This window comes from Heteronotia binoei, chromosome 5, assembly GCF_032191835.1.
Source record: "Heteronotia binoei isolate CCM8104 ecotype False Entrance Well chromosome 5, APGP_CSIRO_Hbin_v1, whole genome shotgun sequence".
NCBI classification, from domain to species: domain Eukaryota; kingdom Metazoa; phylum Chordata; class Lepidosauria; order Squamata; family Gekkonidae; genus Heteronotia; species Heteronotia binoei.
Window position 1 is genome coordinate 144,651,401 of NC_083227.1, and position 27,524 is coordinate 144,678,924.

Genomic DNA, 27,524 nt, shown 5'->3' on the forward strand with positions numbered 1-27,524 from the left:
CGGGGCGGACCTTATGTGCCTTATGAGGTACCGGTCGGTGAACTCCCGGAATTCCCGGGAGGTGAATGCCGTGCCGTTGTCCGTCACCAGGGTGTCAGGGATCCCGTGTGTGCAGAGGACCCTTCTGAGCGCCCTGACTGCTGCTGCGGTGGAGGTCGAGGCCACCGGGATTACCTCTAGCCATTTAGTATATGCGTCCACGAGTATAAAGAAGATCTGGCCCTGATACGGCCCCGCGAAATCCACATGGAGGCGGGACCACGGCCGCCCGTTCGACTCCCACCTGTGGACCGGGGCGGACGGCGGATTGGGTCTGGACTCCTGGCATGGTTGGCACCTTCTTACCCACCCCTCTATTTCCTCATCCATGCCCGGCCACCACACGTAGCTCCGGGCCAGGGCTTTCATTCTCACGATGCCCGGGTGGGTCTCGTGGAGATCCTCCAATACCTGTCTGCGCAGGGGGGGGGCACCACCACCCGGCTCCCCCAGAGTATGCACCCCTTGTGTGTCGATAGCTCGTCCTTCCTGGACGCGAACGGCCGAAATGCTTCTTCCACCTTGCCCGAGGGCCACCCCCTTCCCACCCAGTCCCTGACCCGTGCGAGGATGCGGTCTCTCCCAGTCGCCCGAGCCACCTCGTCCGCGTGCAGTGGGCGCTCGGGGAGCGACTCAATGAGCATCACCCCGTGTGCCGGGGCGGGATCTGGGTCCGTTGTGGGTAGCGGCAGGCGGCTGAGGGCATCTGCGTGACCCATTGCTTTACCGGGGCGGTGTATCAGAGCGTAAGTGTATGAATTCAGGAACTGGTTCCACCTTAAAACCCTCTGAGACAGAATCTGGGGGGTCTGACGATCGGGGGCTAGGAGGCCGAGGAGCGGCTTGTGGTCAGTGGCGATGGTGAAACGCCTACCGTAGAGGTAGTCGTTGAACTTTTGCACCCCCGCCACGATCGCCAGGGCCTCCTTATCGATCTGGGCGTAGTTCCGCTCGGCAGGGGACAGAGTCCGGGAGTAGTAAGCGATCGGCGCCTCTCTCCCGTCCGGGAGTTGGTGCCCTAAGACCGCTCCTACTCCGTAGGGGGAGGCGTCGCAAGCCAGGATCAGGGGTAGGTTTTCATCGTAGTGATGAAGTACCGCGTTAGAGACCAAGAGGTCTTTCACAGCCTGGAACGCCGCGGCTTGGCGTTTACCCCAGACCCACGGGGCCTGTTTATCTAACAAGCGGTGCAACAGTTCCGCCACGGCGGCTTTGTGTGGCAGGAATGCATGATAAAAGTTCAATAATCCTAAGAAACTCTGTAGTTCTGCCTTGCATTTTGGGGCAGGGGCCTGGACTATGGCCCTGGTCTTGTCCGCCGTCGGGTGAATTCCAGCCGCGTCCACGGCGAACCCCAGGAACTCCACTCGCGGGACACCCAACAAACATTTCTCCTTTTTGACTCGCAGCCCCGCCGCTTGGAACCGTCTGAGGACCTCTCGCAGGCGGCAGCTGAACTCTCCTTCGGTGGGGGCGGCGATTAAAACGTCGTCAAATACCTGTCTGCGCAGGGGGGGGGCACCACCACCCGGCTCCCCCAGAGTATGCACCCCTTGTGTGTCGATAGCTCGTCCTTCCTGGACGCGAACGGCCGAAATGCTTCTTCCACCTTGCCCGAGGGCCACCCCCTTCCCACCCAGTCCCTGACCCGTGCGAGGATGCGGTCTCTCCCAGTCGCCCGAGCCACCTCGTCCGCGTGCAGTGGGCGCTCGGGGAGCGACTCAATGAGCATCACCCCGTGTGCCGGGGCGGGATCTGGGTCCGTTGTGGGTAGCGGCAGGCGGCTGAGGGCATCTGCGTGACCCATTGCTTTACCGGGGCGGTGTATCAGAGCGTAAGTGTATGAATTCAGGAACTGGTTCCACCTTAAAACCCTCTGAGACAGAATCTGGGGGGTCTGACGATCGGGGGCTAGGAGGCCGAGGAGCGGCTTGTGGTCAGTGGCGATGGTGAAACGCCTACCGTAGAGGTAGTCGTTGAACTTTTGCACCCCCGCCACGATCGCCAGGGCCTCCTTATCGATCTGGGCGTAGTTCCGCTCGGCAGGGGACAGAGTCCGGGAGTAGTAAGCGATCGGCGCCTCTCTCCCGTCCGGGAGTTGGTGCCCTAAGACCGCTCCTACTCCGTAGGGGGAGGCGTCGCAAGCCAGGATCAGGGGTAGGTTTTCATCGTAGTGATGAAGTACCGCGTTAGAGACCAAGAGGTCTTTCACAGCCTGGAACGCCGCGGCTTGGCGTTTACCCCAGACCCACGGGGCCTGTTTATCTAACAAGCGGTGCAACAGTTCCGCCACGGCGGCTTTGTGTGGCAGGAATGCATGATAAAAGTTCAATAATCCTTAAAAACTCTGTAGTTCTGCCTTGCATTTGGGGGCAGGGGCCTGGACTATGGCCCTGGTCTTGTCCGCCGTCGGGTGAATTCCAGCCGCGTCCACGGCGAACCCCAGGAACTCCACTCGCGGGACACCCAACAAACATTTCTCCTTTTTGACTCGCAGCCCCGCCGCTTGGAACCGTCTGAGGACCTCTCGCAGGCGGCAGCTGAACTCTCCTTCGGTGGGGGCGGCGATTAAAACGTCGTCAAAGAAGGGTTGAACTCCGGGGATCCCTTTCAAGAGAGCGTCCATTATGCTCTGGAATATCCCCGGAGCTACACTGACCCCGAACTGCAGCCGTTTAACCCTGAACGCGCCCCTGTGGGTCACGATCGTCTGCGCCTCCGCTGTCTTAGCGTCGACCGGCAGTTGCTGGTATGCTTGTGCTAAGTCCAGCTTTCCAAAAACCCTCGCCCCGGCTAGTGCTGCTAGGACGTGGCTAACCACCGGGACTGGGTAGGGGTTGTCTTGCAGCGCCTTATTGATCGTGCACTTGTAGTCAGCGCAGATCCTAACCTCCCCGTTGGGTTTGACTGGCGTTACTATGGGGGTCTCCCATTCCGCATACGTTACAGGTTCTAGGACGCCCTGGGCTGTTAGGCGGTCCAGTTCTGCCTCTATTTTAGGCTTAAGGGCGAACGGGACGCGCCTCGCTTTAAGCCTTATGGGCCTGACCATTGGGTCTATCGGTAAGGTGATGGGCGGACCCTTGTAGCTCCCCAAGGACCCGTCGAAGACCTCGGGGAACTCCCGGCAGACCCCGTCGAAATTGCTGGCCTGCAATTGGTCCACCCCCACCAGCTGGATCCCCAGTGGATTGAACCACGCCAACCCGAGAAGTGTGGTCAGTTGGCGTTTGACCACTAGGATGTCTAGGGGCCCCCTAAAACCCCCTCTTTCTACATGCACCCAGGCCCACCCCACGATGTGTACTGGGTTCTTCTGAAAGTCCCTCAGTACGAAGTCCGCTGGCCTCGTTTGGATGCGGCGGCGGGGACATAGTTTCTTGAGGGTTTCCTCCGAAATGATAGAGATGGAGGAACCCGAGTCTACTTCCATGATGCAGGGGGCGCCCTCGATTAGGACCGACATTTTGACCTTGTCTGGGGCCGAGAGGGGCAAGTTCAATACCTGCAGACTGGTGGATGCCGTCGTGTGTGCGTCCAGGGAGTCGTGATGCGCTGACGGTTGGCGGCGGCTGTTCTTGGCCCGGCAAGCCCGGGCGATGTGGCCTGTCTTCCCGCAGCTGCGGCAGTCCAGGTTGCGGTACGGGCAGTCCCGTCGCTCGTGGGGGTCGCCGCAGCTGGCGCACCTGGAACCGGTGGTGGCAGTGGCCCTCTCCGTCGCTCTTTGTCTCGCGGGGGCCCGTGTGTCCGTTCTCTGAGGCCTCCGGAGCTGAAACGCTTCTTCCTCTGCTCGGTCTTCCAGCTCTGTTTCTCCTTGGTGGACTGCTTCGCCGCGTGGCTGGCCGAACGCCTTGGTGGCCCTCTCGAACGCCGTCGCCTCGTTGAAGGCTTGTTGTAGCGTGAGCTCCTCCTTAGCGAAGAGCTTCTGCTGCAGTCGTTCGTCTCGGAGGCCCCAGACGAAACGGTCCCTCAGGGCTTCGTCCCTTTTGTCAAAATTGCAGTTCCCGGCGATCTGTCGAAGGGCCGCCAGGTAGACCGCCGCTGTCTCCCCCGACTTTTGGTCCCTCTTGTGGAAGAGGAATCGGCGGGCGACGATGGACGGTTGGGGCGAAAAGTGGCCCGTGAGGAGTCTCACGACTTCCCGGTAGGTCCTCTCGGTCAGCTTAGCTGGAGCGGAGAGGCCTCTTGCGATCTCGAAAGTTTCTTCTCCACAGACGCTCAGCAGGACGTCTCTCTTCCTGTCGTCGTCTTCGATCAGGTTCGCCCGCAGGTAGCACTCGACCCTTTCTGTGTAGATCTCCCATCTCTCGGGGTGCTCCGGGTTGAATTCCGCAAGATGGCCCGTCGTTACTGTAGAGTTCGCCATGGTGGCGGCGGGCTGTGCGATCCTGCGGTCTCACGCCTTCCTCGTCTCCGGCCCGGTCAGGTTCCCCTCGGGGCGGCCGGGCCTATCTAGATCCCATCCTCGTCGCCAGTGTAATGTACTGGGAGACGAGACGTGATGAAAGCATAGGTCTTTATTGGCTGGTACATCACACGCAACACAGAACACGCGGCCGGGTCCGCTAATATATACATGCCTCCCGGAACATCCCCTTCGCTGGCCAGCCCAATCCTGGCCAGTTAAACTTCCCGCCCTAGGTCAGGATTGGCGGTGGCTTTTCCCGCGCTGCGCACGGTGACCCGAGGGTGGCTCGGGTCGCGCGGCGCTTGCGCTGAGTCCGATACACTACAATGCCAAAACTACCTTCTCTTGTTTGTTACCCACATCTGGTATTTGGAAATCTGTTGCCTTGTATGAATTTTTGATCTCGCTGTTAGCTCTCAGTAGACCTATCTGCCATTGTCTAAATATTATGGCTGTCTGCTTTTTTTTTTTTAAGTGCATTGTGGGTAAAACCTCAGCATAGCATTTTCAACTTTGTCACTGCTTATTTCAGCCAGCAATGTAAAGTTACATTTAGCATGCCCTGTGTAAGCATGTGGGTGAAGGTGCACATCCATTTACTTTCATGAGGCATATCAGAAGGATTCATACGCTGACAAGCGTTTCCACCACCTTATTATCAGTAAATCACTTGCTGGCATCCACAAACTTGGTTTCTGAACTGATACAGCAATCCCTTTTCCATGCTTGGTACATGGTAAGAGGGGGGAGGCACCCAGGCTTGGGACCTTGTGCAGTGAACAATATCTTTCGCTTATCTCAGTCACTTCTTCTGATGGGGGGGGAAAGGCCTCTCATCAGCTCTCAGATTGTGGCTGCAACAAGGATGGTAAATCCAGTGAAGGCTCTGGATTTGCTCCAGCAAGCTAAATGATCTGGTTTGTTGTATATTAAATTGAAGGTTTCTAGAGTGGATAAAATAGGATTCAAGTCAGTAAAGTGGATGTTTCAGCTGAACAGTCATTTCCCTTTGAGGACAGGGGTCGAATATATATTTTAAAAGGCAGATGGTTCAACTCTTCTGATTTCATTGAAGAATTTTTTGTGTGTGTGAAATGTAAAGGAAACAGTAGTCCAATATATATAAATGCCTGAACTGCAGTATGTAGGTTCAAATCCAGACTTGAGAAGGTTACCAATAGTAGCATTACAGTCTGTTCTTATAAACCAGTGTGCTGACACAGCAACTAATTGCACCCCGCCCCCAGTCAGAATAATGAGGCAACAAGCATAGTTTGGGTATAAACAAGGCCAATTTATTAACTTACATCAACCGGCCTGGGGCAAACTAAGCTTAAAGGACAGGCCAAGGGAAACCCCTGACCCTTCGCTGTCCTGTGTTGACAAGGCATCCTGCCCTCAGCATGAGCCATTCGCTATGGCTAATGCTGGGCCAGCCTGGCATAGGTTGCCCTCCCAGTCCATGCCCAGCCTAAGCAAGGCTGGTGCAGGCAGAGGAGGGACCATGTAGCAGGCTCTCACCGCAGAGAGCCGTACAGCCCAGCTGCTGTTTCAGCGTGCCACTTCCCCATGCAAATAGGGTAAACCAAGGGTCCTCGCCGAAGCTCTTAATAGCCCTAGCCAACTCTCGCCAAGTGACCAAATTAACCATAATGCCAATTAATCCAACCCCAATGTCCCAACAGTACAAGGTAGGCGAAAAACACCCCAATCCTGGCCAATCGATTGGGATGAAAAAATTTCTACCTGGCCCCAACAATATGGCAACCGGTGGAGCCTGTACTGTTAAAGGGCGGGAGGGTGGGCCAAGAACCCAAAACGGACTGCGTTGTCTGGGGCAGGGTCCCGCCCCACTCCCCAGATGAGCATTCTTCCGGGGAGGCAAACGCAGCCCCCGCCCTAGTCCGCCAAGGCAGTGCTGCGGGTGTGAGGGGCCGAATAACATAGGCATGAAGGCAAATGCATACCTCCTGTGCCAGGGATTAGTACTTTTTATTTCTCTCAGAAAACAGAGCACATCTCATCTATTCTTCCTTGCTTAGTAAGTATAATGTTCTTTTCCATCTGTATCAGTGCAAGTCACTTCTTCCACTATTGCAATGCAAGCATAAGAACATAAGAGAAGCCATGTTGGATCAGGCCAATGGCCCATCCAGTCCAACACTCTGTGTCACACAGTGGCCAAAAAAATTATATATATATATATATACACACACACACACACACATACACACACACACATATATATACACACTGTGGCTAATAGCCACTGATGGACCTCTGCTTCATATTTTTATCTAACCCCCTCTTGAAGCTGTCTATGCTTGTAGCCGCCACCACCTCCTGTGGCAGTGAATTCCACATGTTAATCTCCCTTTGGGTGAAGAAGTACTTCCTTTTATCCATTTTAACCTGACTGATCAGTATATTACTTTCATTGGTGCATCTATCCAGAGTTCTTAATTTTCGCTAATCGTTTTTACTGCCTTGTTTAGCCCTGCTATTTTTAAGAAATGGCAAATGGCAAAGCAGAAAAAGGGACTGGTAGGGAAAATATATAGAAAGATGATAACAAATAAGGATAAAATAACAGAATACTTACAAAAGAGATGGAGCCATGAAGGTCAGATAACAGAGAGGATGGTGGATAAAATTATGAAAGGAATAGAAGAAATCAAAGTAACCAAATTTAAAGAACTTGAATATGAATTCCTTACAAAATGGTATAAGACACCAGCACAGCTAGCTAACATGATTCCAGGATTAAGTCCATAATGCTGGCACTGTAAACATTCTAAAGGTTGGTATGCACACATGTGGTGGGAATGTTCAAAAGTAAAGACCCTTTGGAAGGAAATTATCAAAATTATTAGAAAAGTATGCAATATAACATTAACTGTAGATTTTAATCTAATGTTAAGTACAATAGGAGGCCCGATAATGGATAGGAGTATTCAAAATTTAGCTAAGGCTATTATATTGGCAGTTATAGCTCTGGGCTGGAAAGACAAAAACAAAGAGGCAACAAGGGAAGGGAAATCTAATGAAATCAAGACCAGATGGAAGACCTACCTAGATTGGATATTGAAAGAAGGAAGAAAAGACATTCAGTGGAAGATTAAGACTTTGTGCCCATGGCTGGGGCGAAAAGACTAAGAGTAAAGGGAGGGAGGGAGAGATCGAAATGTATGTAGCTACGAATATTTGATGTAACAGACTAAACAGAACAATAAAATAAAAAATTAGTATTAAAAAAAAAACCTGACTGCTCAGCAATTTCATCGAATGCCCACTAGTTCTTGTATTGTGAGAAAGGGAGAAAAGGACTTCTTTCTCTACTTTCTCCATCCCATGCATTATCTTGTAAACCTCTATCATATCACCCCGCAGTCGACGTTTCTCCAAGTTAAAGAGCCCCAAGCATTTTAACCTTTCTTCATAGGGAAAGTGTTCCAACCCTTTAATCATTCTAGTTGCCCTTTTCTGGACTTTTCCCAATGCTATAATATCCTTTTTGAGGTGCAGTGACCAGAATTGCACAAAGTACTCCAAATGAGACCGCACCATCGATTTATACAGGGGCATTATGATACTGGCTGATTTGTTTTCAATTCCCTTCCTAATAATTCCCAGCATGGCATTGGCTTTTTTTATTGCAAATGCACACTGTCTTGACATTTTCAGTGAGTTATCTACCATGACCCCAAGATCTCTCTCTTGGTCAGTCTCTGCCAGTTCACACCCCATCAACTTGTATTTGTAGCTGGGATTCTTGGCCCCAATGTGCATTACTTTGCACTTGGCCACATTGAACTGCATCTGCCACGTTGACGCCCACTCACCCAGCCTCAATAGATCCCTTTGGAGTACCTCACAATCCTCTCTGGTTCTCACCACCCTGAACAATTTAGTGTCATCGCAAACTTGGCCACTTCACTGCTCACTCCCAACTCCAAATCATTTATGAACAAGTTAAAGAGCATGGGACCCAGTACTGAGCCCTGCGGCACCCCACTGCTTACCATCTTCCACTGCGAAGACTGCCCATTTATATTCTCTGCTTCTATTAATTAGCCAGTTTTTTATCCACAAGAGGACTGTCCTTTTACTCCATGGCTCACGAGCTTTCTAAGGAGCCTTTGATGAGGTAGCGGACATTACGCGTGTAGTAGATAGGCTGATAGACAGTGCTGGGGAGGAGCCAGTGGAGGATGTGGGGAAATACAGTCGTGAGGTCCTGGAGGAAAAATTTAGGCTGCTAGGTGGGAGACTTAAGGCAAGGACCTCCAAGGTAGCCTTCTCAGAAGTGCTGCCTGTTCCATGTGCAGGGCTGGAGAGACAGGCACAAATTAGAAGTCTCAATGTGTGGATGAGACAATAGTGTAAGGAGGAAGGGTTTAAGTTAGGCACTGGGATGCTTTCTGGAACAAGCGGGAGCTGTACAAAAGAGATGGTCTCCACTTGTCCCCAGATGGAACCAGGCTGCTGGCGCTTAAAATCAAAAAGGTGGCAGAGCAGTTTTTAAACTAAATCTTGGGGGAAAGCCAACAAGAGATGAAATGTCTCTGGTTCGGGAGGACTCATCTCAAAGAGATGAAGGGTTAGCTGTTACTTTTCTACCGGATAATGGATCAGAGTTGTCCACTGAGATGGTGACAAACAGTATGGACTATCTGCCAAAGTCTCGAGGCGGCAGGAGGAAGGTTGTGGGGCTAGCTTGCCTGGGAAATTATAGATGTTTGTATGCAAATGCTAGAAGTGTTTGAAGTAAAATTGGTGAGTTGGAATGTTTAGTGTTGGGAGAAAACATAGACATTGTGGGAATTTCAGAAACTTGGTGGAACGAGGCGAATCAGTGGGACACAGTGATTCCTGGATATAAGTTATATCAGAAGGATAGAGAGGGAAGGGTTGGAGGTGGGGTGGCTGTGTATGTCAGAGTGGGTATATGGTCCAGTAAGACTGAGGTCAGAGAATTAGATTCCCTTCTAGAAATGCTTTGGGTTCAAATAGAGGGCCCAAAAGGAAATTTAACTATGGAAGTTTGTTATCCCCCACAAAATCAAAAGATAGAGGACGATTATAATATGATGGAAGGATTAAAGATAGTGGCTAAACGTAAAAACTGTGTCGTAATAGGTGATTTTAACTACCCGCAGATTGATTGGGTCAATATGTGTTCTGGTCAAGAGAAAGAGATTGAGTTTCTTGATGCTCTCAATGACTGTGCTATGGAGCAGATGGTCTCAGAACCTACCAGGGGCGGGGCGATCCTGGATTTGGTCCTAAGTAATGCCCAAGACTTGGTGAGAGATGTAAAAGTGATCGCACCACTTGGGAGCAGTGACCATAACGTTATTGATTTCACCATTTGTATAAATAGAGAGTTACCCCAAAAGACCAGCACAACCATGTTTAACTTTAAAAGGGGTAAATTCTCTGAGATGAGGAGGCATGTGAAGAGGAAACTGAAAGGAAAGGTAAATATGGTCAAAACCCTTGGGGAAGCTTGGAGGCTATTTAAAACTACAATCCTAGAAGCTCAGATAAAATATATACCACAAGTTAGGAAAGGCACAAACAGGTATAAGAAAAGGCCTGCATGGTTAACAAACAAAGTAATGGAAGCTGTAAAAGGCAAGAAGGACTTCTTTAAGCGGTGGAAAGCTAGTCCAAGTAAGATTAATAAAAGGGAACACAGGCTGTGGCAAATCAAATGCAAGACTGTGATCAGGCAGGCAAAAGGGGACTATGAGGAGCATATTGCAAAAAAACATAAAGACCAACAATAAAAATTTCTTCAAATATATTAGAAGCAGGAAACCAGCCAGGGAGGCAGTTCACTGGAAGCAGCCATGTCATCTTTCCGGCTCACCCTGTCCCTATTCAGCCTGGCTTCTACAGATTTAAAGACATACACGCCTTCTAAAAAGCAAGCAGTTTCCAAGCTTCTTCTATCCTTCTAAAGTGAAAAGGCCCATGGTGACTGTTGGGGCAGGGCTTCTCCCTGCTGGCCAGCTGACTGGAAGTGGGAAGGAGCCTGCAAAACTGGGAGATCCCCCACTGGGACCTGGGGATTGGGAAGCCTACATCAGGGGCAGATTCGGAGGGCAAAAAGGACCTGGAAAAAGGCCACACCCCTTCTTGCAGCCACTCTCCTCATCTAACTGAGGGTGCCACTGCAATCTTCCTGTATCAACTTGGTTCCATATTTTATTTCATTATATGCTTCCTGTGTGTAACTCTGCCATACAATAAATAATAATAATACTGCACTCTTCCTTGCTGGTCACACCCTACTCAAGCTCTCAGGGAAAAGGTGAGCACTTCCATCCTTCTCTCCAGATGCACCACACCTGAGCTGGCAGAGGGTGAAGCCTGGTTCTGCTGTGTCTGTGTTCCTCCTTGCCAACCTAGATGCAGTATTACAAGTAATGCCAGGCTCCTCCTTGCTGACTGTATCATTCACCTATGCCAGCAGGCTATTCCCAAGCTTCTCCTGACCAACTGCACCATACCAACACAGATTAAAGCTAAGCACTGTTGTGCTATGCTTCTCTTTGCTGGCCTGAGCATGGTGAAGCTATCAAGGAGGATTGCTGCTGGCACAAAATGGAAGTGCCACTCTTTACAAGGTTTAGACAAGGAGAACAGGCACAGTAGCTCCTAGCTTTGTCCTATGCCAGTGGTACCTGTACTCCACCTCATCACCTCCACTGTAGGGATGGCGGGGCTTAGGCGAAGAGCCCACTGGGATTTGCTTAGTAAAGTAAACTGCTAATCTGCCTTGCGGCACTAATTTTGTCTCATCTTATTCTATATACATCTTTGAGTTTACAAATGTGTGCAAAGTCCATTATTTCTTTCTTCCCTCCCTCCTTACTCTTCACAACCCAGTTATTCGTTAACTTCTTTGAAAACTCACATAGTAGAAGCAGGAAGAACTATATAACATAAGGACAGGCAAAGGAACTCCAGACTGTCTTCAGGGGTAGTCCATGTAAACAGCAGTATAGTAATCCAAACAGGAGGTTACAAGGCATGAGCCATGAATAAGATAATGTCTGACTTTTCATATGGTGAGTCCTTCTGTTGTAGGCAAGGCTATAATTGATGTCTCCGTTGAAGCTGGTTCAGTGAGATTTCTAAATAAAATAGTGCACAATCCACATAACCCTGGCTGTCTTCATATTTTGTATGTCAAGATGAATACAACAACTTTTATAAAACTTTTAAAAGAGATCAAATTATTATTAATTCTGACACTCAACAACAGCAAAAATCTAAACAAAGCAATTTGGTTAAATCAGAGCTATTATTACATTCCTTTTGAGTTCACAAGAGAAATTTCAGCCACACAGAATCACTTGAGGATATAAATTACTCATTGGCAACAGCCCTGGGTATAAATCAGAAATTAGCATTTCAGGTCCTGTCATTTTAAGGCCACATTTCACTGCCACAGGAGGTGGTGGCAGCTACAAGCATAGCCAGCTTCAAGAGGGGGTTAGATAAAAAATATGGAGCAGAGGTCCATCAGTGGCTATTAGCCACAGTGTGTATATATATGTGTATGTATATATATATATTATTGGCCATTGTGTGATACAGAGTGTTGGACTGGATGGGCCGTTGGCCTGATCCAACATGGCTTCTCTTATGTTCTTAGTTACATTCTGAAAAGACATTGGTCTAAACAGGGCTCTTTTTTTCTGAAAAAAGAGGTGCCAGAACTCTCAAGAGGGAAATGAAGGAGAAACTTTTAAAATATTTTTTTGAGAATTATGTTTCCATGAAGAGGTTACAGAACTCCGTTCCGCTGCGTTCTCTCAGAAAAAAAAGCCCTGGGTATAAATCAGAAATTAGCATTTCAGGTCCTGTCATTTTAAGGACATTGAGTGTAACTTGAGAAATTGTTTTAGCTTCTGGCCCTGATCTTGAAATCAATGAAAATTGTCCCAAACCGCACATTGTTCAGCATTGCATCAGTTTGTCATGAGCTAACTCACTTCTCCATTTCTTTCATCCACAGGTTCCTCGAGCTAAAGCCCTATATAGCTACAGAGGACACAACCCTGGAGAACTAAGGTTCAACAAAGGTGACATTATCATATTGCATCGTCAGCTGGATGAAAACTGGTACCTAGGAGAAATCAATGGGGTCAGCGGAGTTTTCCCAACAAACTCGGTGCAAGTTATCAAACAGTTGCCGCAGCCACCAGCTCTGTGCAGAGCACTGTATAACTTTGATCTAAAATCCAGGAATAAAAATGATAAGGACTGCCTGACTTTTCATAAGGTAAGCCTAGCGTTTTACAACTAAGGACAAAGACCTCAATTGATGCATGCCCTGTTAGCTTTGGAGCAATGATTCATTCTGTCCAGCATCTATTGTCCATAAAAGAACACAAAAGCACAGGTCAGTAACAGACATGCTCACTTAGTCACCACCATTTATGCAAACTTTATAAGTATGTAAGCTCGGGGGGGGGGGAGTTTGGGGGGGGATGGCACTCATTAATACTGAGCACTGTCTGGCCCCTTTTTCAAGACTCTGCCAAGTCCTGAAGGGGAATTGATGGAAATAAGCACAACCTGATATATGAGTACTGTCACCTTTTTTATTGCATATACGTAGAGAGAGGGGGGGGAGAACAGCCTAAGATACATTTAGGAACAGCCTTTTTTAGCAAGTGCACCAAAAATTCTGTCCAAGTATGAAATAGCACTATTTCAGTGTAATAAAGTATATAGTGTGAGTTGGTTTTGCCACCAGTCTGCTGTACTGGGGATCAGGCTCCAAGGTAGCACTGCAGAGGTCAGCAGGAATCTTGTGCCATCACTATAGACCCTGCTTCTCCTGTCTAGGTTCCACAAATTCTGCCCATCTTGCTCTATCTGAGTTGCAGGTTAACTACATGTAGCTTTGATAACATCCTGACTGTGAACATCTACTTTATGGTGTGTGTGTGTGTGCGCGCTCCTTGAGATAGCCGGTTTGGTGTAGAGAGCCAGTTTGGTGTAGTGGTTAAGTGTGCGGACTCTTATCTGGGAGAACTGGGTTTGATTCCCCACTCCTCCACTTGCACCTGCTAGCATGGCCTTGGGTCAGGCATAGCTCTGGCAGAGGTTGTCCTTGAAAGGGCAGCTGCTGTGAGAGCCCTCTCCAGCCCCACCCACCTCACAGGGTGTCTGTTGTGGGGGAGGAAGGGAAAGGAGATTGTGAGCCACTCTGAGACTCTTCGGAGTGGAGGGCGGGATATAAATCCAATATCATCTTCTTCTTCTTAAGAACATAAGAGAACATAAGAGAAGCCATGTTAGATCAGGCCAATGGCCCATCCAGTCCAACATTCTGTGTCACACAGCGGCCAAATATATATATATATATATATATATATATATATATATATATATATATATATATATATATATATATATATATATACATACATACACACACACTGTGGCTAATAGCCACTGATGGACCTCTGCTCCATATTTTTATCTAACCCCTTCTTGAAGGTGGCTATGCTTGTGGACGCCACCACCACATGTTAATCACCCTTTGGGTGAAGAAGTACTTCCTTTTATCCGTTTTAACCTGTCTGCTCAGCAATTTCATCGAATGCCCACGAGTTCTTGTATTGTGAGAAAGGGAGAAAAGTACTTCTTTCTCTACTTTCTCCATCCCATGCATTATCTTGTAAACTTCTATCATGTCACCCCTCAGTCGACGTTTCTCCAAGCTAAAGAGCCCTAAGCGTTTCAACCTTTCTTCATAGGGAAGGTGTTCCAGCCCTTTAATCATTTTAGTTGCCCTTTTCTGAACTTTCTCCAATGCTATAATATCCTTTTTGAGGTGCGGCGACCAGAACTGCACACGGTACTCCAAATGACACCGCACCATCGATTTATACAGAGGCATTATGATACTGGCTGATTTGTTTTCAATTCCCTTCCTAATAATTCCCAGCATGGCGTTGGTTTTTTTTATTGCAAACGCACACTGTCTTGACATTTTCAGTGAATTATCTACCATGACCCCAAGATCTCTCTCTTGGTCTGTCTCTGCCAGTTCACACCCCATCAACTTTTATTTGTAGCTGGGATTCTTGGCCCCAATGTGCATTACTTTGCACTTGGCCACATTGAACCGCATCTGCCACGTTGACGCCCAGTCACCCAGCCTCAACAGATCCCTTTGGAGTTCCTCACAATCCTCTCTGGTTCTCACCACCCTGAACAATTTAGTGTCATCCGCAAATTTGGCCACTTCACTGCTCACTCCCAACTCTAAATCATTTATGAACAAGTTAAAGAGGATGGGACCCAGTACCGAGCCCTGCGGCACCCCACTGCTTACCGTCCTCCACTGCGAAGACTGCCCATTTATACTCACTCTCTGCTTCCTATTACTCAGCCAGTTTTTGATCCACAAGAGGACCTGTCCTTTTACTCCATGACTCTCAAGCTTTCTAAGGAGCCTTTGATGAGGAACTTTATCAAAAGCTTTCTGGAAGTCAAGGTAAACAACATCTATCGGGTCTCCTTTGTCCACATGTTTGTTCACCCCCTCAAAGAAATGTAACAGGTTAGTGAGGCAAGATCTTCCCTTGCAGAACCCATGCTGAGTCTTCCTCAATAACCCGTGTTCATCAATGTGCCTACTCATTCTGTCCTTGATAATGGTTTCTACCAACTTTCCCGGTATTGAAGTCAGACTGACTGGCCTGTAATTTCCCGGATCTCTTCTGGAACCCTTTTTAAAGATGGGGGTGACATTTGCTACCTTCCAGTCCTCAGGAACGGAGGCAGATTTCAATGAAAGATTACAGATTTTTGTTATCTTGAGCAACTTCTGTCATCCCTTGTTGCAGGAACAGAATAGATGTATCTCTTTCTCACCAACATAAATGACAATAGAGAGCCAAAAAGCAAGATTCCTTATAAAACTCTGTGCTGAACTTGTCATTGAATAAAAATGTCAGCAGCCAATCTTCCAAGCACAAAACATACTCTTTTGAATACGAGCAGGGTACATTTTCAGAAGTGGAACCAGTACCCACATGTCCTGAGGCTTATTATCCAATTCCAATGTCTTAATTGTGGTCTTGTGTGCCACAAAATCAGCCTGGAGTACTGCCTTAGGATGAGATGTATCAAGGTAATTCGGCAAATAAGTTACGGGGGTGCGGCTCCTGCATTTGTGCAGCCCAAATATACTCACAGCTTTCAGCAACTGATGTCCATCCTATCAATATTTTGCTCCATATTTGCTATATTTGATACATGATCAAAATTAGCCCTGTGAGTTCGCGCATTGAGCTGTTTTTGAACAGCCTTCATGGTTTGTGATCGTACCCATTATCTATGATTTTCAGCCTGAAAATTGGTTTCCAGGCAAGGTATCAATTTAGTATTTATCTATTTAGAGACTTGTTTCTATTCTACCTCTGCAAAATTCTGCTCTGGGCGTTTACAGTTAAAACACACAATATTAAAGTACAAGCCATTGAAACACAAGCTGCTGAACATAACCAGCGTAAAAACTATTCGTAGAACAGAAGTAGATCATCAAAAAGCTGATAGGATAAAAACACTAATTAAAAACTTGGGTAAAAAGATGTGTTTTAGCTTGGTCTCTAGAAGAAAGTAAAGGAGGCACAAGAGATGAGCACAAACTCACAAATGAACTCTGGCTTGAGCATGAACCAGGCTGGTTCAAGGTTCCCAAACCCCTGGTTCCGGAGATTGTGCCTCCTGCAAACATGAACCTCTATGGACGGCTTGCGCAGGCTCTGAAGGAAGTGAACTCTGAAGGCATTTAAATGCAGTCAGAGTCTACCACTAACACCAAGGGCCAACCTGAGTGAGCTCTGAAGGCATTTAAATGCCTTCAGAGGGTTCAGCCAGCCCAACTGAGCTCCAAGAGTGAGTTCCAAAGGCCTTTATAGATGGCGGCCTGACTTGACTGAGCTCTCAGAGTGAGCTCCAAAGGCTTTAATAGACATTACTAGAAATAAGGTCTGTTGTGAGAATGAATACAACGGGTTCTAGAAAGAGATTTTGTGCAAGTGCCCCAACCTCCAAAGCTGGCCATGGCACAAAACCTCCATAATCTACACAAAACCTCTGCAATCATCTTTTTAAAAGGAAAAAGATATCATAGGAGGGGCTACCAGAGACCTCTCTTTGTTACAGAAAAGAGGGGGAGGAGGGAAAGGGAGGGCTTCTTTCCCTTCCCCCAGTCAAGAGGGTGTGCTTTGGAAGGTAGGGAACCTCATCATGTCCCCCCATTTGCAATTATTATCCCCCCAGATGCCAAGAAGGGCCACACTGCTGCCTCGCCTTTTCTTCCCCGACCCACCTCCACTGCAGAGTCACTGGGGCAGCAGAGAGAGGAGCCCACATCTTCCCTCCCTCAGGCAGTGACTTCTCCCTGCTGGCTGTGCAAGGCGAAGCAAAGAGACATAGAAGCCACCACCGAGTTGCACCCTCCTCTTCGCCTGCCATGGGCTGGCTGCCTGGCTTGGGCCTCTTTCCCTCTCCAGCGGAGCTCTGCAGCTACCTCCTTCCTTCCCTCTCCCTCTCCCAGCTGCTCCCCCTTTGCCTCCCTCAAGTGAGCTGACTGACTATGTGTGCTGGTTGTCTACCTATCTGCCTCCTTCCCTACCTTCTCCCTATCAACTGCATGAGGCAAAGTGAAGAGAGACACAAAAGCCACTACACAGTTCCACCCTCCTCTCTGCCAGCCATGGGCTGGCTGCCTGCCCGGCTCGGCTGTCTTCCCCACCTTAGCAGAGCTCCAAGGCTGCCTCCTTTCTTCCCTCCTTCCCTCCTGCTCTCCCTCTCAGTTGCCCTAGCCACTTCCAGGCCACTCCCTCTTCACCTCCCTCAGGTGGGATGAATGACTAACTGTGCTGCTCACCTGCCTGCCTCCTTTCCTCATGGCACAACATGCCACACCATGGGAGATGCCACTTTGCTCCCTCAGTAAAACCTTTCCCAGTGCCACCTGAACATGACTCCGAGGGAAGCCAGAGGGGTTAAGTGTGTACGGAGGGGTTAAGTGTGGTGGTGGGGTCCTGGTGGGGTGATTGAGGAAGAATCGCACTGCTACAGCACCAACCCCAAATCAGACTTTTCCCTGCAGCCACTGTGGCCAGATCTGCCTGTCCCGCATTGGTCTTGTCAGCCACCAGCGAGCCTGCAGCAGACGTGGACTACTGCACCCTTCTTAAATCTTCATTCGCGAAGTCAAGCCGAGAGAGAGGGGGGGGGTCCTGAGGGGATTTTTTCTGGTATGGGGATGAAGAGCTGACAGTGGCTGGCAAGGAGGGGCTAGTCAGACCTCTCAACCCACCAGGAGGACCACCCTGTGATCACCTGTAAAGCTCCAAGCTGGGCAGGATAGAGAAGCCAGTGCTCCTGCTGCTGCCTAGCTCACTGTCCTCCTCATCGTGTTTGTCATTGTGGGGAGGGGAAAGAAGTGAGTTGAGGCAGTGCTCTGCAAGGCGAAGCTGATGGGATGGGCCAATAGCGGGCAAAGGCAGCTTCCCCAGTGACCAATGGGTGAGTAGGTGTGTTGTCCCCAGTACATCTAGGCTTTTATTATATAGAGAGATATGCCCTTATGTGGCCTTCAGAACTCATTCTGAGTGCTCCTAAGGCCTATAAAGGCTTTTCGAGCTGACTCTCAGAGCTCAGTCAGGCTGGCCTGACCCAGAGGTGGGCTCTGAAGGCATTTAAACACCTTTGGAGCTCACTTCTAATTGGGCAGCAAAGCCAAACTCCTGAACTGGATGAACCAGTTGGAGGTTCAGGGTTCATGAAAACCCTGAAACATGAACCTCCAACTAACCTCCATTTTCCTGGTTTGAGCCCATCCCTAGTAGGCACCATGCAAGCCTTAAGGGGGAGGATGCTCCATGGGTATGGTGCTACCACAGAAAATGCCCTGTCTCTGAAGAAGTGAGAGCAGAGACTGAGAGGCGTATATTAACTTGTAAACTGGATAATACCGGAGGACTGTCTGTTTCAAGTAAAAAAAGAGACAGGACTGGCTTTTCCCTCTTTTAAAGGGCAGAAGCTCATAGAACTGCTGCTGCCCATGATCACCTAGTTTCCTGAATGCCTTAGAGCAGAAGCCAGAAAATGTAGTCAGCCCTATGAGCTCTTAATTTGCTGAGTGGCACCAAGAAGGTACAGTCATCATCAGGGTCAGTGCTGGATTTTCTGCCACTGGAGACAGACCCCAGCTCAGCGCGCGCGCCCCATCTTCTTTTAGAAAAAAAACATTCATGCATGTGGCACGATGACATCACAAAAAGTGACATCATCAAGTAGGCCCCCCATCCCCCTCAGGCTTCCAGATTGGGGTGGAAGGTGGGGGGAGCTGACAGTTGTGTTCCGCATGCCTTGCAAGGCATGCGGGACGCAAGCCCTGTCCCCCGCTCAGCCTTCCTGCAATGCACGAAGGCTGATCGGGGGCACCAATGGTCGCCTCCCACACACCTTTCACGGCATGCAGGACACAAGCCCCATCCCCCACTCAGCCTTCCTGCAGCACAGGAAGGCTGATTGGGGGGCGGAGGAGCTGATGGTCGCCTCCCCCATGCCTTTCAAGATGAGCAGGATGCAAGCCCTGGCTCGGCTCCTGGGGGGGCACCCAGTGGCACCCCCAGATGGGGTGGCACCCTAAGTGGCCACCTACCCCACCTACTCCCACATGCTGGCTCTTGTCATCATGCAAAATAAAATAGAAATCCAGTGGCACCTTAAAGACTAATGATATCCGTTCAATGAACTAACATGGCTACTGCACTGGGACAATTCTAATGCAGTCATCACAGTTAGTTACTTTACCAAATTAAACTAGCTTTCACTCCATTTCCCAATGCAAAGGATTTTAGCATACAGAAAAAGATTGCACTGTGCATCCATAAACAATAATAGCCACTGGTAGTTTTCAGTTAACTAACAGAAACAAAATGTCCAGTGACCTTCTATGAGCAGCTCTTTCCAGGTCCCTTCTCACTCCATTAGGCTGGCCTCTAGCTAAAAGTTAATAACCGATAAGGAATTTTCTTGCTATGTTTAGTCCAAAGTCCCATCCAATCAAAGGGTGAAATTGGGTCAGGACATTTTGACTTGTGACCTTTGAGAATCAGCTGCCCTTTGAGGCCTGGCCTTGGGAGTTGTGGACATAACAATACGTTGTTCTTGAACATGTTTTTTAAAGTGTGGCCAGTAAAGGTTTCACTGTTTTGTTTGAGAGCGTATGAGGCTTGCTGCCCATGCTTTGAAAAAGGACTTGTGTGTGGCGAGTTGCAGTGAGAGAGGAGGAGAGGGCTTGAAGGTCTGAACAGTTTTGACTCAAAGAAGGGCACTTCCAGTTGCTAAACTTTGAGATCCACACTCTGCATGTTTCCTCTAGAGATTTTCCATTTGTTTCAATATTGTATTAAGCATAATTAACAGGATTGCCATTCGTTTTTCCTAGGCATGTGCCTTTAACATCTGGAAGATGACAAGAAGTATATTTTGCTGTGCAAATGAGGCAGCTAACTCATAATATAGTCATGAGCAAATCTCATGATGTCAGGGGTATATGGCAGTGTTGTGGCAAATTGAATGATGAGGACAAGAAACACTTCGGGGTGTTTCCACGCAGCACTGAAATCAGGGCTGGCTTGAAGGAGAGCTGTGGGAGGACAGCTGAGCTATGAAAAGACAGTTGTTATCACAGCCTGGGATGTGAAGGAGCCAGCTGTGAGAGTCAGTTTTCACTGCTGCATCTGCTGCAGCTCGTTTCAACAGTATCGACACTTTTTAAAGTGGCTTTCAGCACCACTGAAGAGAACACAGGAGACAGTAAGAAGGGACTGTTTCCTTTGGTAGTTGCAGACATTGCCCCCATTACATGCCATCTGGTTTTGTTTTCCCTCCTGTTTTATTTTCTTCATTTGTCTTTGTTTGGATGGTTATTCGTTCTGTTTGCTGTTGGAGAAAGAGCTCATCTCTACTCCTGCAGCAAAGTTAAAATTCTGGGACACAATTTCAGACACCGTTTCAGCAAGGGAAGAGGAATATGCCCATACCTGTGGCTGACAACATTAGCTAAAGTCTCTTTATTCATTTATTTAAAGCTCTTCTGTGATGCCTTTTGACCCGACTCAAATTCTTACAAGAGAACTGAAGCAGTTTCTTTGCCAACACATTGTTGAAACCCCCCAGCAGTCAAAAGGAGTCATTTCCATCTTTCCACAACCACAAAATGGATCGCTGATAAGCGAAACTGACTAGGGCCAGGCAAGAGCAAACAACGAGGCTCCCGCAGCCCTCTGACTATGCCAATCCCCACAGTCCCCGGCCTGAAATGGCCGCAGGAATTGCCACAGAAAGACAGGAGGCAGCATGCAGCACTCCTGCTCTTCCCGATCATCTGCTGGGGACTGAGAAGGTGGTCAGATAGCCTTCTCTTTTAAACACGCCCAAACGGGCTGCAAAAATCCTCCCTTCCTTCCAGGGAGGCAAAAACGCTTCTGCAGCCTAGCAGCGTTGCTGCTGGCTGCTAGAACTGGATTCCATCTTTCCACAACCACAAAACCAGGGAAATTTTTTTGTAGAAAAAGCCCAGCAAGAACTCATTTGCATATTAGGCCACACCCCCTGATGCCAAGCCAGCCAGAACTGTGTTCCTGTTAAAAAAAAAAAAACCCTGTACAAAACAGACCACAGCAGTGTCTCTTCTCATCAGTGAGCCCAGTGATATGTAACAAAGTGCCATTTTCTTCATTTTTGATATGCTCCGCATAGGATGAATCCTCCCACAAGGGACAAAAGAAAAGTCCTAATTTGTCTTTGGGCGTTTTCGCACTCACCTTCAAGTGGTGCGACCACCCTCCTCACGCCGGCGGATCTGCAGGGATTTCGCACCAGAAGCGCCGGCGCACCCAAAAGAGCCAGCGACTTCCGTCGCGAAACCAGCTCAAACGTTTTCCTGCTTCTTGGCGGTTTCCGTTTGAGCTGGTTTCGCGACGGAAGTCGCCGGCTCTTTTGGGTGCGCCGGCGCTTCTGGTGCGAAATCCCTGCAGATCCGCCGGCGTGAGGAGGGTGGTCGCACCACTTGAAGGTCAGTGCGAAAACGCCCTTTGTGTTTCAAAGCTTTATGAGTCAGGAATGCAGCTTGACTGTGGCTGTGATTAAAGCTGCTTTTGAATATTCTTGCAAAAACAGATGCTGGAAGGTTATTTTTTTTTAGGGGGGCACATACAGAAATCACAAGCTCAGTTTAACACTAAACAATTATCACCTTGCAGTCTCAGAAATAGGGCTGAGCCAGATTTTTATTATTTTTACAAATTTTGTAGCCTAAAGTGAGATTTTCAAGAAATATGAGAGTTTCTCCAAAAGAACAATGCTGTCTCAAGACAAATCATTTTTCACTTTAGGGAAGAGGAGGGATACTACTAGATTCCACAGATGATGGGAGCTTGCTTGCATTTTAAGGGAAACAATTTAGGGGAAGTGATCCCCACTAATATGCAGAGCACATCCCAACTCTTCTCTTGCCAAGCAAAGAGCTGGATAGATCTGTAGTTCAGATCACCTTAAGAAATTACTCCTAGTATTGCTACCACTATAAGGGAATTGTCCTGCAATGCAGTGCTCCATGTTAGTAGCAGAGTCTACTCCTTCTCCTCCCAGTTAGAAGTAGATTGCACCATAAAAGGTAGGTAGTCCCCTGTGCAAGCACCGAGTCATCATTACCGACATCACATCATGGCGTTTTCTTGGCAGATTTTTTTTTCAGGGTGGTTTGCCATTGCCTTCCCCAGTCATACACCTTACAGAGCACTGCGCCTTACAGAGCACTGAAAGTAAGGCAACTGTCTTTACCTTGATAGGGTGATCCAGGAAAATCCCCAAATTCAGGAGGGTCTTTACATGGAATACAAAAGAGATTAAAAGAAAAAGAAAAAAAGAATGCTATATTTCCACTTGGTCTTGGTTTACAAATTAAACGAGTTTATCCAGTCAAGGATCACATGCATATTTAAAGGCCTTTTGGATTTTTTTGCAGCCTTCTAATGCCAGATAAGTGCATGAATTTCCAAAACCAGACTTTTTATTTATTTAGAATATGTATCAAATACATTCCAAATGTCCTCCAGGTTCAGTTATATATATAACCAACAGGGTACCTGGTCAGTGGTGGAGACTTGATGACAATTTATTATGAACCTAACAGTGTGTTCTGCTCCTTGATGAGTGGATTTGCTAGCATTTGAAACAGAAGAGTTTCAAAAGCAGCTTGTGGTGTGGTGTGGTGTGAGGATCAGCTTTCCGACAAATGAGTCAGAAAGTCCCCTGGCCTAGTGCTTCCGAGAAGGAGTGCCTCCATCCATCTAGGTCTGTTCCCTAGGTCCTGCTGCAATTTCTGTCTGCCCTTCTAGTGTGAAGTGCTGCAGATGTTTACAAGTTCCAGGGCCTTTGTGTGTGTGTGTGTGTGTGTGTGTGTGTGTGCTGTAGTGTCCCATTTATGCAAGCCTACCTAGCCAGTTTCACATCTTCCTCCAAACACAGACTTTTGCTGGAGAGTGTTTGCTCTTCCAGAGCAAAAGTGATTGGGTATAGTCTTTACATGGTAACTCTAGAATACATTCGTGTTGTTCATGCTTTGTACTTTTTTAAAGACTGCAGGGCCAACATCTAGGGTTGCCAAGTCCAATTCAAGAAATATCTGGGGACTTTGGGGGTGGAGCCAGGAGACACTGGGATGGAGCTAGGAGCAAGGGTGTGACAAGCATTACTAAACCCCGATGGGAGTTTTGGCCATTGCATTTCAAGGGACGGCACACCTTTTTAAATGTCTTCCTTCCCTCCACCCTCCCCTTCTCTGATTTCACCTCAGAGGTGGAGCGCGCGACACTGCTGCGCTGCTGCTGCCTCTTCTCCGCTTCACCGTAACTGCTCCTCCAAGATGGGCTCAGGCTAAGCCCATCTCGGAGGAGCAGCTACGGTGAAGCAGAGAAGAGGCGGCAGCGCAGTGGCATCGCCCGCTCCGCTTCGCCTCTGAGGTGAAATCAGAGAAGGGGAGAGTGGAGGCAGGCCAGGAGCGTGGCGAGCCGCAAATCCGGGTCCTAGAAGGACCCAGATTCGCGGCTCGCCACGCTCCTGGCCTGCCTCCACCCTCCCCTTCTCTGATTTCACCTCAGAGGTGGAGCGGGCGATGCTGCTGCGCTGCTGCCGCCTCTTCTCTGGTTCACCATAGCTGCTCCTCTGAGATGGGGCGGCTCGCCACGCTCCTTGGCACTGTTTCCCCCCCTCCCCCTGCTTCCGTTTTTTTGGAGAGCGGGAAAAGAGGCTGTAAATTCTGGGGTCCCCCGCCAGGGCGGGAGGGTTGGGAAGCCTACCAACATCAGCATACCCTAAGATGGAGCAGCTGCCAAGGTCCAGGGCTTCTGATAGGGCCCATTTTCACTGACCCCACCCACCCACAGGCCATTCCCCTGCTTATACATGAGCACTCTACCACCAGTGCTTCCAGCTGCATTTGCTTTCCAGATTCCAGGGAAGGATGTTCAGGTGATATACAATGGCAGCATTCCTGGTGAGTGCGGTGATGGAACTCCCAGCTGCACGCACCACCCCAAACCATCAAGCACAGGTGGTGGGAAGTCTCATGTGCAATCAGGGAAGAACACAAGGCAAATGAAACATGTAGGTCAGTGGAAAAAAGAGGTACAAGGAGGAGTCCTGATGGTAGGCAAAGGTCGGGAAGGAGGCCCATGTGGACTTGCTTACTGTCCCCCCAAGAAAACCATAGAACTTGCCCTGTTTATTGGTTTAAGTTTCATTGTATACTGCTCCAAATATATTGAGCATGAAATGGGAAATAAAGTGCAAGCCATTTGCAGGAAACTTTGCATGTGTGAAGTACTGTAAAGCTGGAAAATCCAGTAAGGGGCTTTCAAGGCCAGTGAGAAGCAGAAGTGGTTTGCCATTACCTTCCTCTGCAGAATCTTCCTTGGTGGTCTCCTTTTCAAGTACCGACCAACAGCTTAATTTCCAAGACCTGATGTGATTGAGCTATATCATGCTATATTCCCTCTGCAGGAACCTTTAAATCCCAGCCAATGTACATGACGTGCATTGAATCCATAATCTACAGAATTGTTTTGAGGCAACTGAGAACAACATTTTATTCATTCATATCCCTCCTTTCTCCTTATTGAGAACCCAAAGCAGCTCACAACAGAGATATGAAATATAATAATTCAAAAGAAACAAACAGAAGAGAGGGTGAATATGTCCAAATGCAGAGCAGATCTTCCTCTTTCCCTGCTAAGAGATCTTCTTTATGGTTTTAGACTGCAGCCCTCAGTCTAAGAGCTCTTCCTTTGGCTTGTGCCTTCAGCCACACCCAAGGGCTTAAGTACCTGCAGGGAAGGAGCGCCTAGACCTTATAAGCTAGCAGCCAGCGTCCCACAATTGGCCCCCTGCTGACCATTTCCATTTGGGACTTTCCTAATCGCAAGTAAAGTTGTAAGGGTTAACTTTGCACAATTTGGCTGAATTATAGATTTATAGCAGTTTAAAAGCAGAATCATCATTTCATACAGATTCTGAGTTTACTAGGGGATGGGGGAAAACCAGTGTACCTTTCAACACAGTAAATATATTTTTTGTATTAAAACCACTTATGCCGCTGTTGATTGGCTCCTGCTTAAATTCTGTGAGAGAGTTCTGAATGCCCAGAAGGATGTGTGGGGCTTTTAGACCAGAAAGAAGGGCTTGATGTGTGTGAAACGGCAAAGAAAGTGAGATTGGAAAAGTGTCTACTTCCCAGGGTTTAAATTTCTTAGCTTTGTCAATATCACTGTGTATTTCTTCCTCTTTCCTACCATTCAGTAGTATACAAGCCAGAGTTTGTATGGTTCATCTCTCACTTTAATGCAGGTGGTAACCCATCTGTTATCTACCAAGCACAGGCCAGTATGTTGGTAACTATCTATTATTTGCTTTCAGGGTGATATAATCACTGTAATCAACCCAGTGGATGAGAACTGGGCAGAGGGCAAATTGGGTGACAAAACTGGAATTTTCCCCATCTTGTTTGTGGAGGTAAGGACAGTCCATTGAACATTTGCTATGTACTACAGCTGCCAGCATTTGTTTGTACATCATTTAATCTCAAGAATGGTCTTTATGAGCAGTAACAGCCAATGAGTTTTCCTGATCAGTGCAGGCAGGAGAAATGCTGGAGGCTCAGCTGGATGCATCAATCGGTGGGAAGAGGGGAAAGAAGAAACAAAAATAGTGGGCGGGGGCAAGCTTTTAAAATCATTTGGAAACCACAATAATGTGGCATTTATTGTTTTTATCAATGTGTAGCCAGTTTGCCCGGCAAGGATTTCGAGCTTTGAGGCTAATAGGCAAGAGGCAGGCTTGAACTGGTCTGTCTTCTCTAAGGTTAAACAAAGCTTTCTTTTTCCTGAATGAGGAATAATTAACATTCCCAGTAGAAGCCGCATGAATTAGATTTGTGGAAGAGCGGCTTGATCTTTGCAGTCATTGGCTGCCTTGTGGGTAGGTAATTTCTGAAGACAGTGCAAAGCGTTCCTCCATACCATGGGTGTGGTACCACTGCACTTGGATCATCAGCAGTTCTGCACATTCATATGAGGACAACCAAAATTGGTATCTCCCCCCCACCACCTTTTCCCTTTTTTCTTGGGAAAACTAACATGATAATCACAGGGGACTTGGCATGATCCAAGTGAAGGGAGATATTTTCTTTGTCCACTGTGTCAATTGTAATAAATGTAATGTTTAAATAGGAATTACAAAACCTACCCTGTTTTCATATGGGACTAATCGGGGGCGGAACTATAATGTTGGCATATGTTCATTGCATGCGCTGACATGATTGTGTCGCACCTCCACAGTGGTGCCTCTTCAAAGAAATAAAAATTTAGGGGACAAGTAAGTATCAGTGTTATTAAATTAGAAACCATCCAAACTGAGATATTAGCAGTGTGCCCATATTATGGTTAACCCTACGTAGGCTTACGTGAGAGACAGATGTTGTTGGTAAAGGGCAGGGTAGGAGAGAGCCAATATGATGTAGTGATTGGAGTGTTTGACTAGAATCTAGGAGACCCGGGTTCAAATCCCTTCTTGTGACCTGGAAGTCTGCTGTGTCCCTTGGGCAGTCACACACTCTCAGCCTAACCTACCTCACTAGGTAGTTGTGAGAATAAAATGGAAGGGAGGAGAATGATGTGAGTTGCTTTGGGTCCCCGTTGGAGAGAAAGGTGCGCAATAAATGAAGGTAATAAAAATATAATCCCAATTGTGCAAAAGGTTGCCCCTTTTGTAACGTTTTCTAGCGCAACTGTTTCTAGTGCAAAGAAACAATGGCTGCTCTCCCTTTGAAAATATAAAAGCAGGTGCTTAGTAGAACCTGACCCTAATATGTCTGAGCTTGCTTTGTTGTATGCAGCATAAGGAAGGTTGTGATTTTGTTTCACTTCTTGAAAACACTGATGGGAAAGTCTAATAAAAGGAAGCAGGTGTCCTTCTGCAGAAAGCACTCACAGCTGTGATCTCAGCTGCTCTGACTTTGTTATCAGTGCATTTTCCCCATTCCAGTTCCCTACCACTATAACAATCATTTAGTAGCCAGGATACAGTAGTCATTTCCTACCATGCTGAGAGCTAGTGTGGCATAGTGATTAAGAGTGGCAGCCTCTTGTCTGGAGAATCGGGTTTGATTCCCCAGTCTTCCACATGAAGCAATGTAAGGATATTATGAAGTGATTGTATAATTTTATTCTGCTCTGGCTAGACCTCACCTAGAGTATTGTGTTCAGTTTGAGACACCACAATTTAAGAAGGACATAGACAAGCTGGAATGTGTCCAGAGGAGGGCAGCAAAGATGGGGAGGGGTTTGGAGACCAAGTTCTATGAGGAAAGGTTCAAGGAGAAGAGAAGACTGAGAGGTGATATGATAACCATCTTCCATCTTAGCTTGGAGAGGAAAAGACTGAGAGGTGATATGATAAC

At 47.9% G+C, this 27,524-nt stretch overlaps 1 protein-coding gene across 1 annotated transcript in view; it reads left to right on the forward strand.

Moving 5' to 3' along the window:
- The window catches only part of SH3RF2 (SH3 domain containing ring finger 2), a 183,551-nt gene that overhangs the window by 81,271 nt on the left and 74,756 nt on the right, over positions 1-27,524 (forward strand). Inside the window, exons 3-4 of the mRNA XM_060240545.1 lie at positions 12,480-12,746; positions 25,484-25,579. Of these exons, the coding sequence (XP_060096528.1) occupies positions 12,480-12,746; positions 25,484-25,579 (363 nt within the window). The remainder of the gene's footprint in view (positions 1-12,479; positions 12,747-25,483; positions 25,580-27,524) is intronic.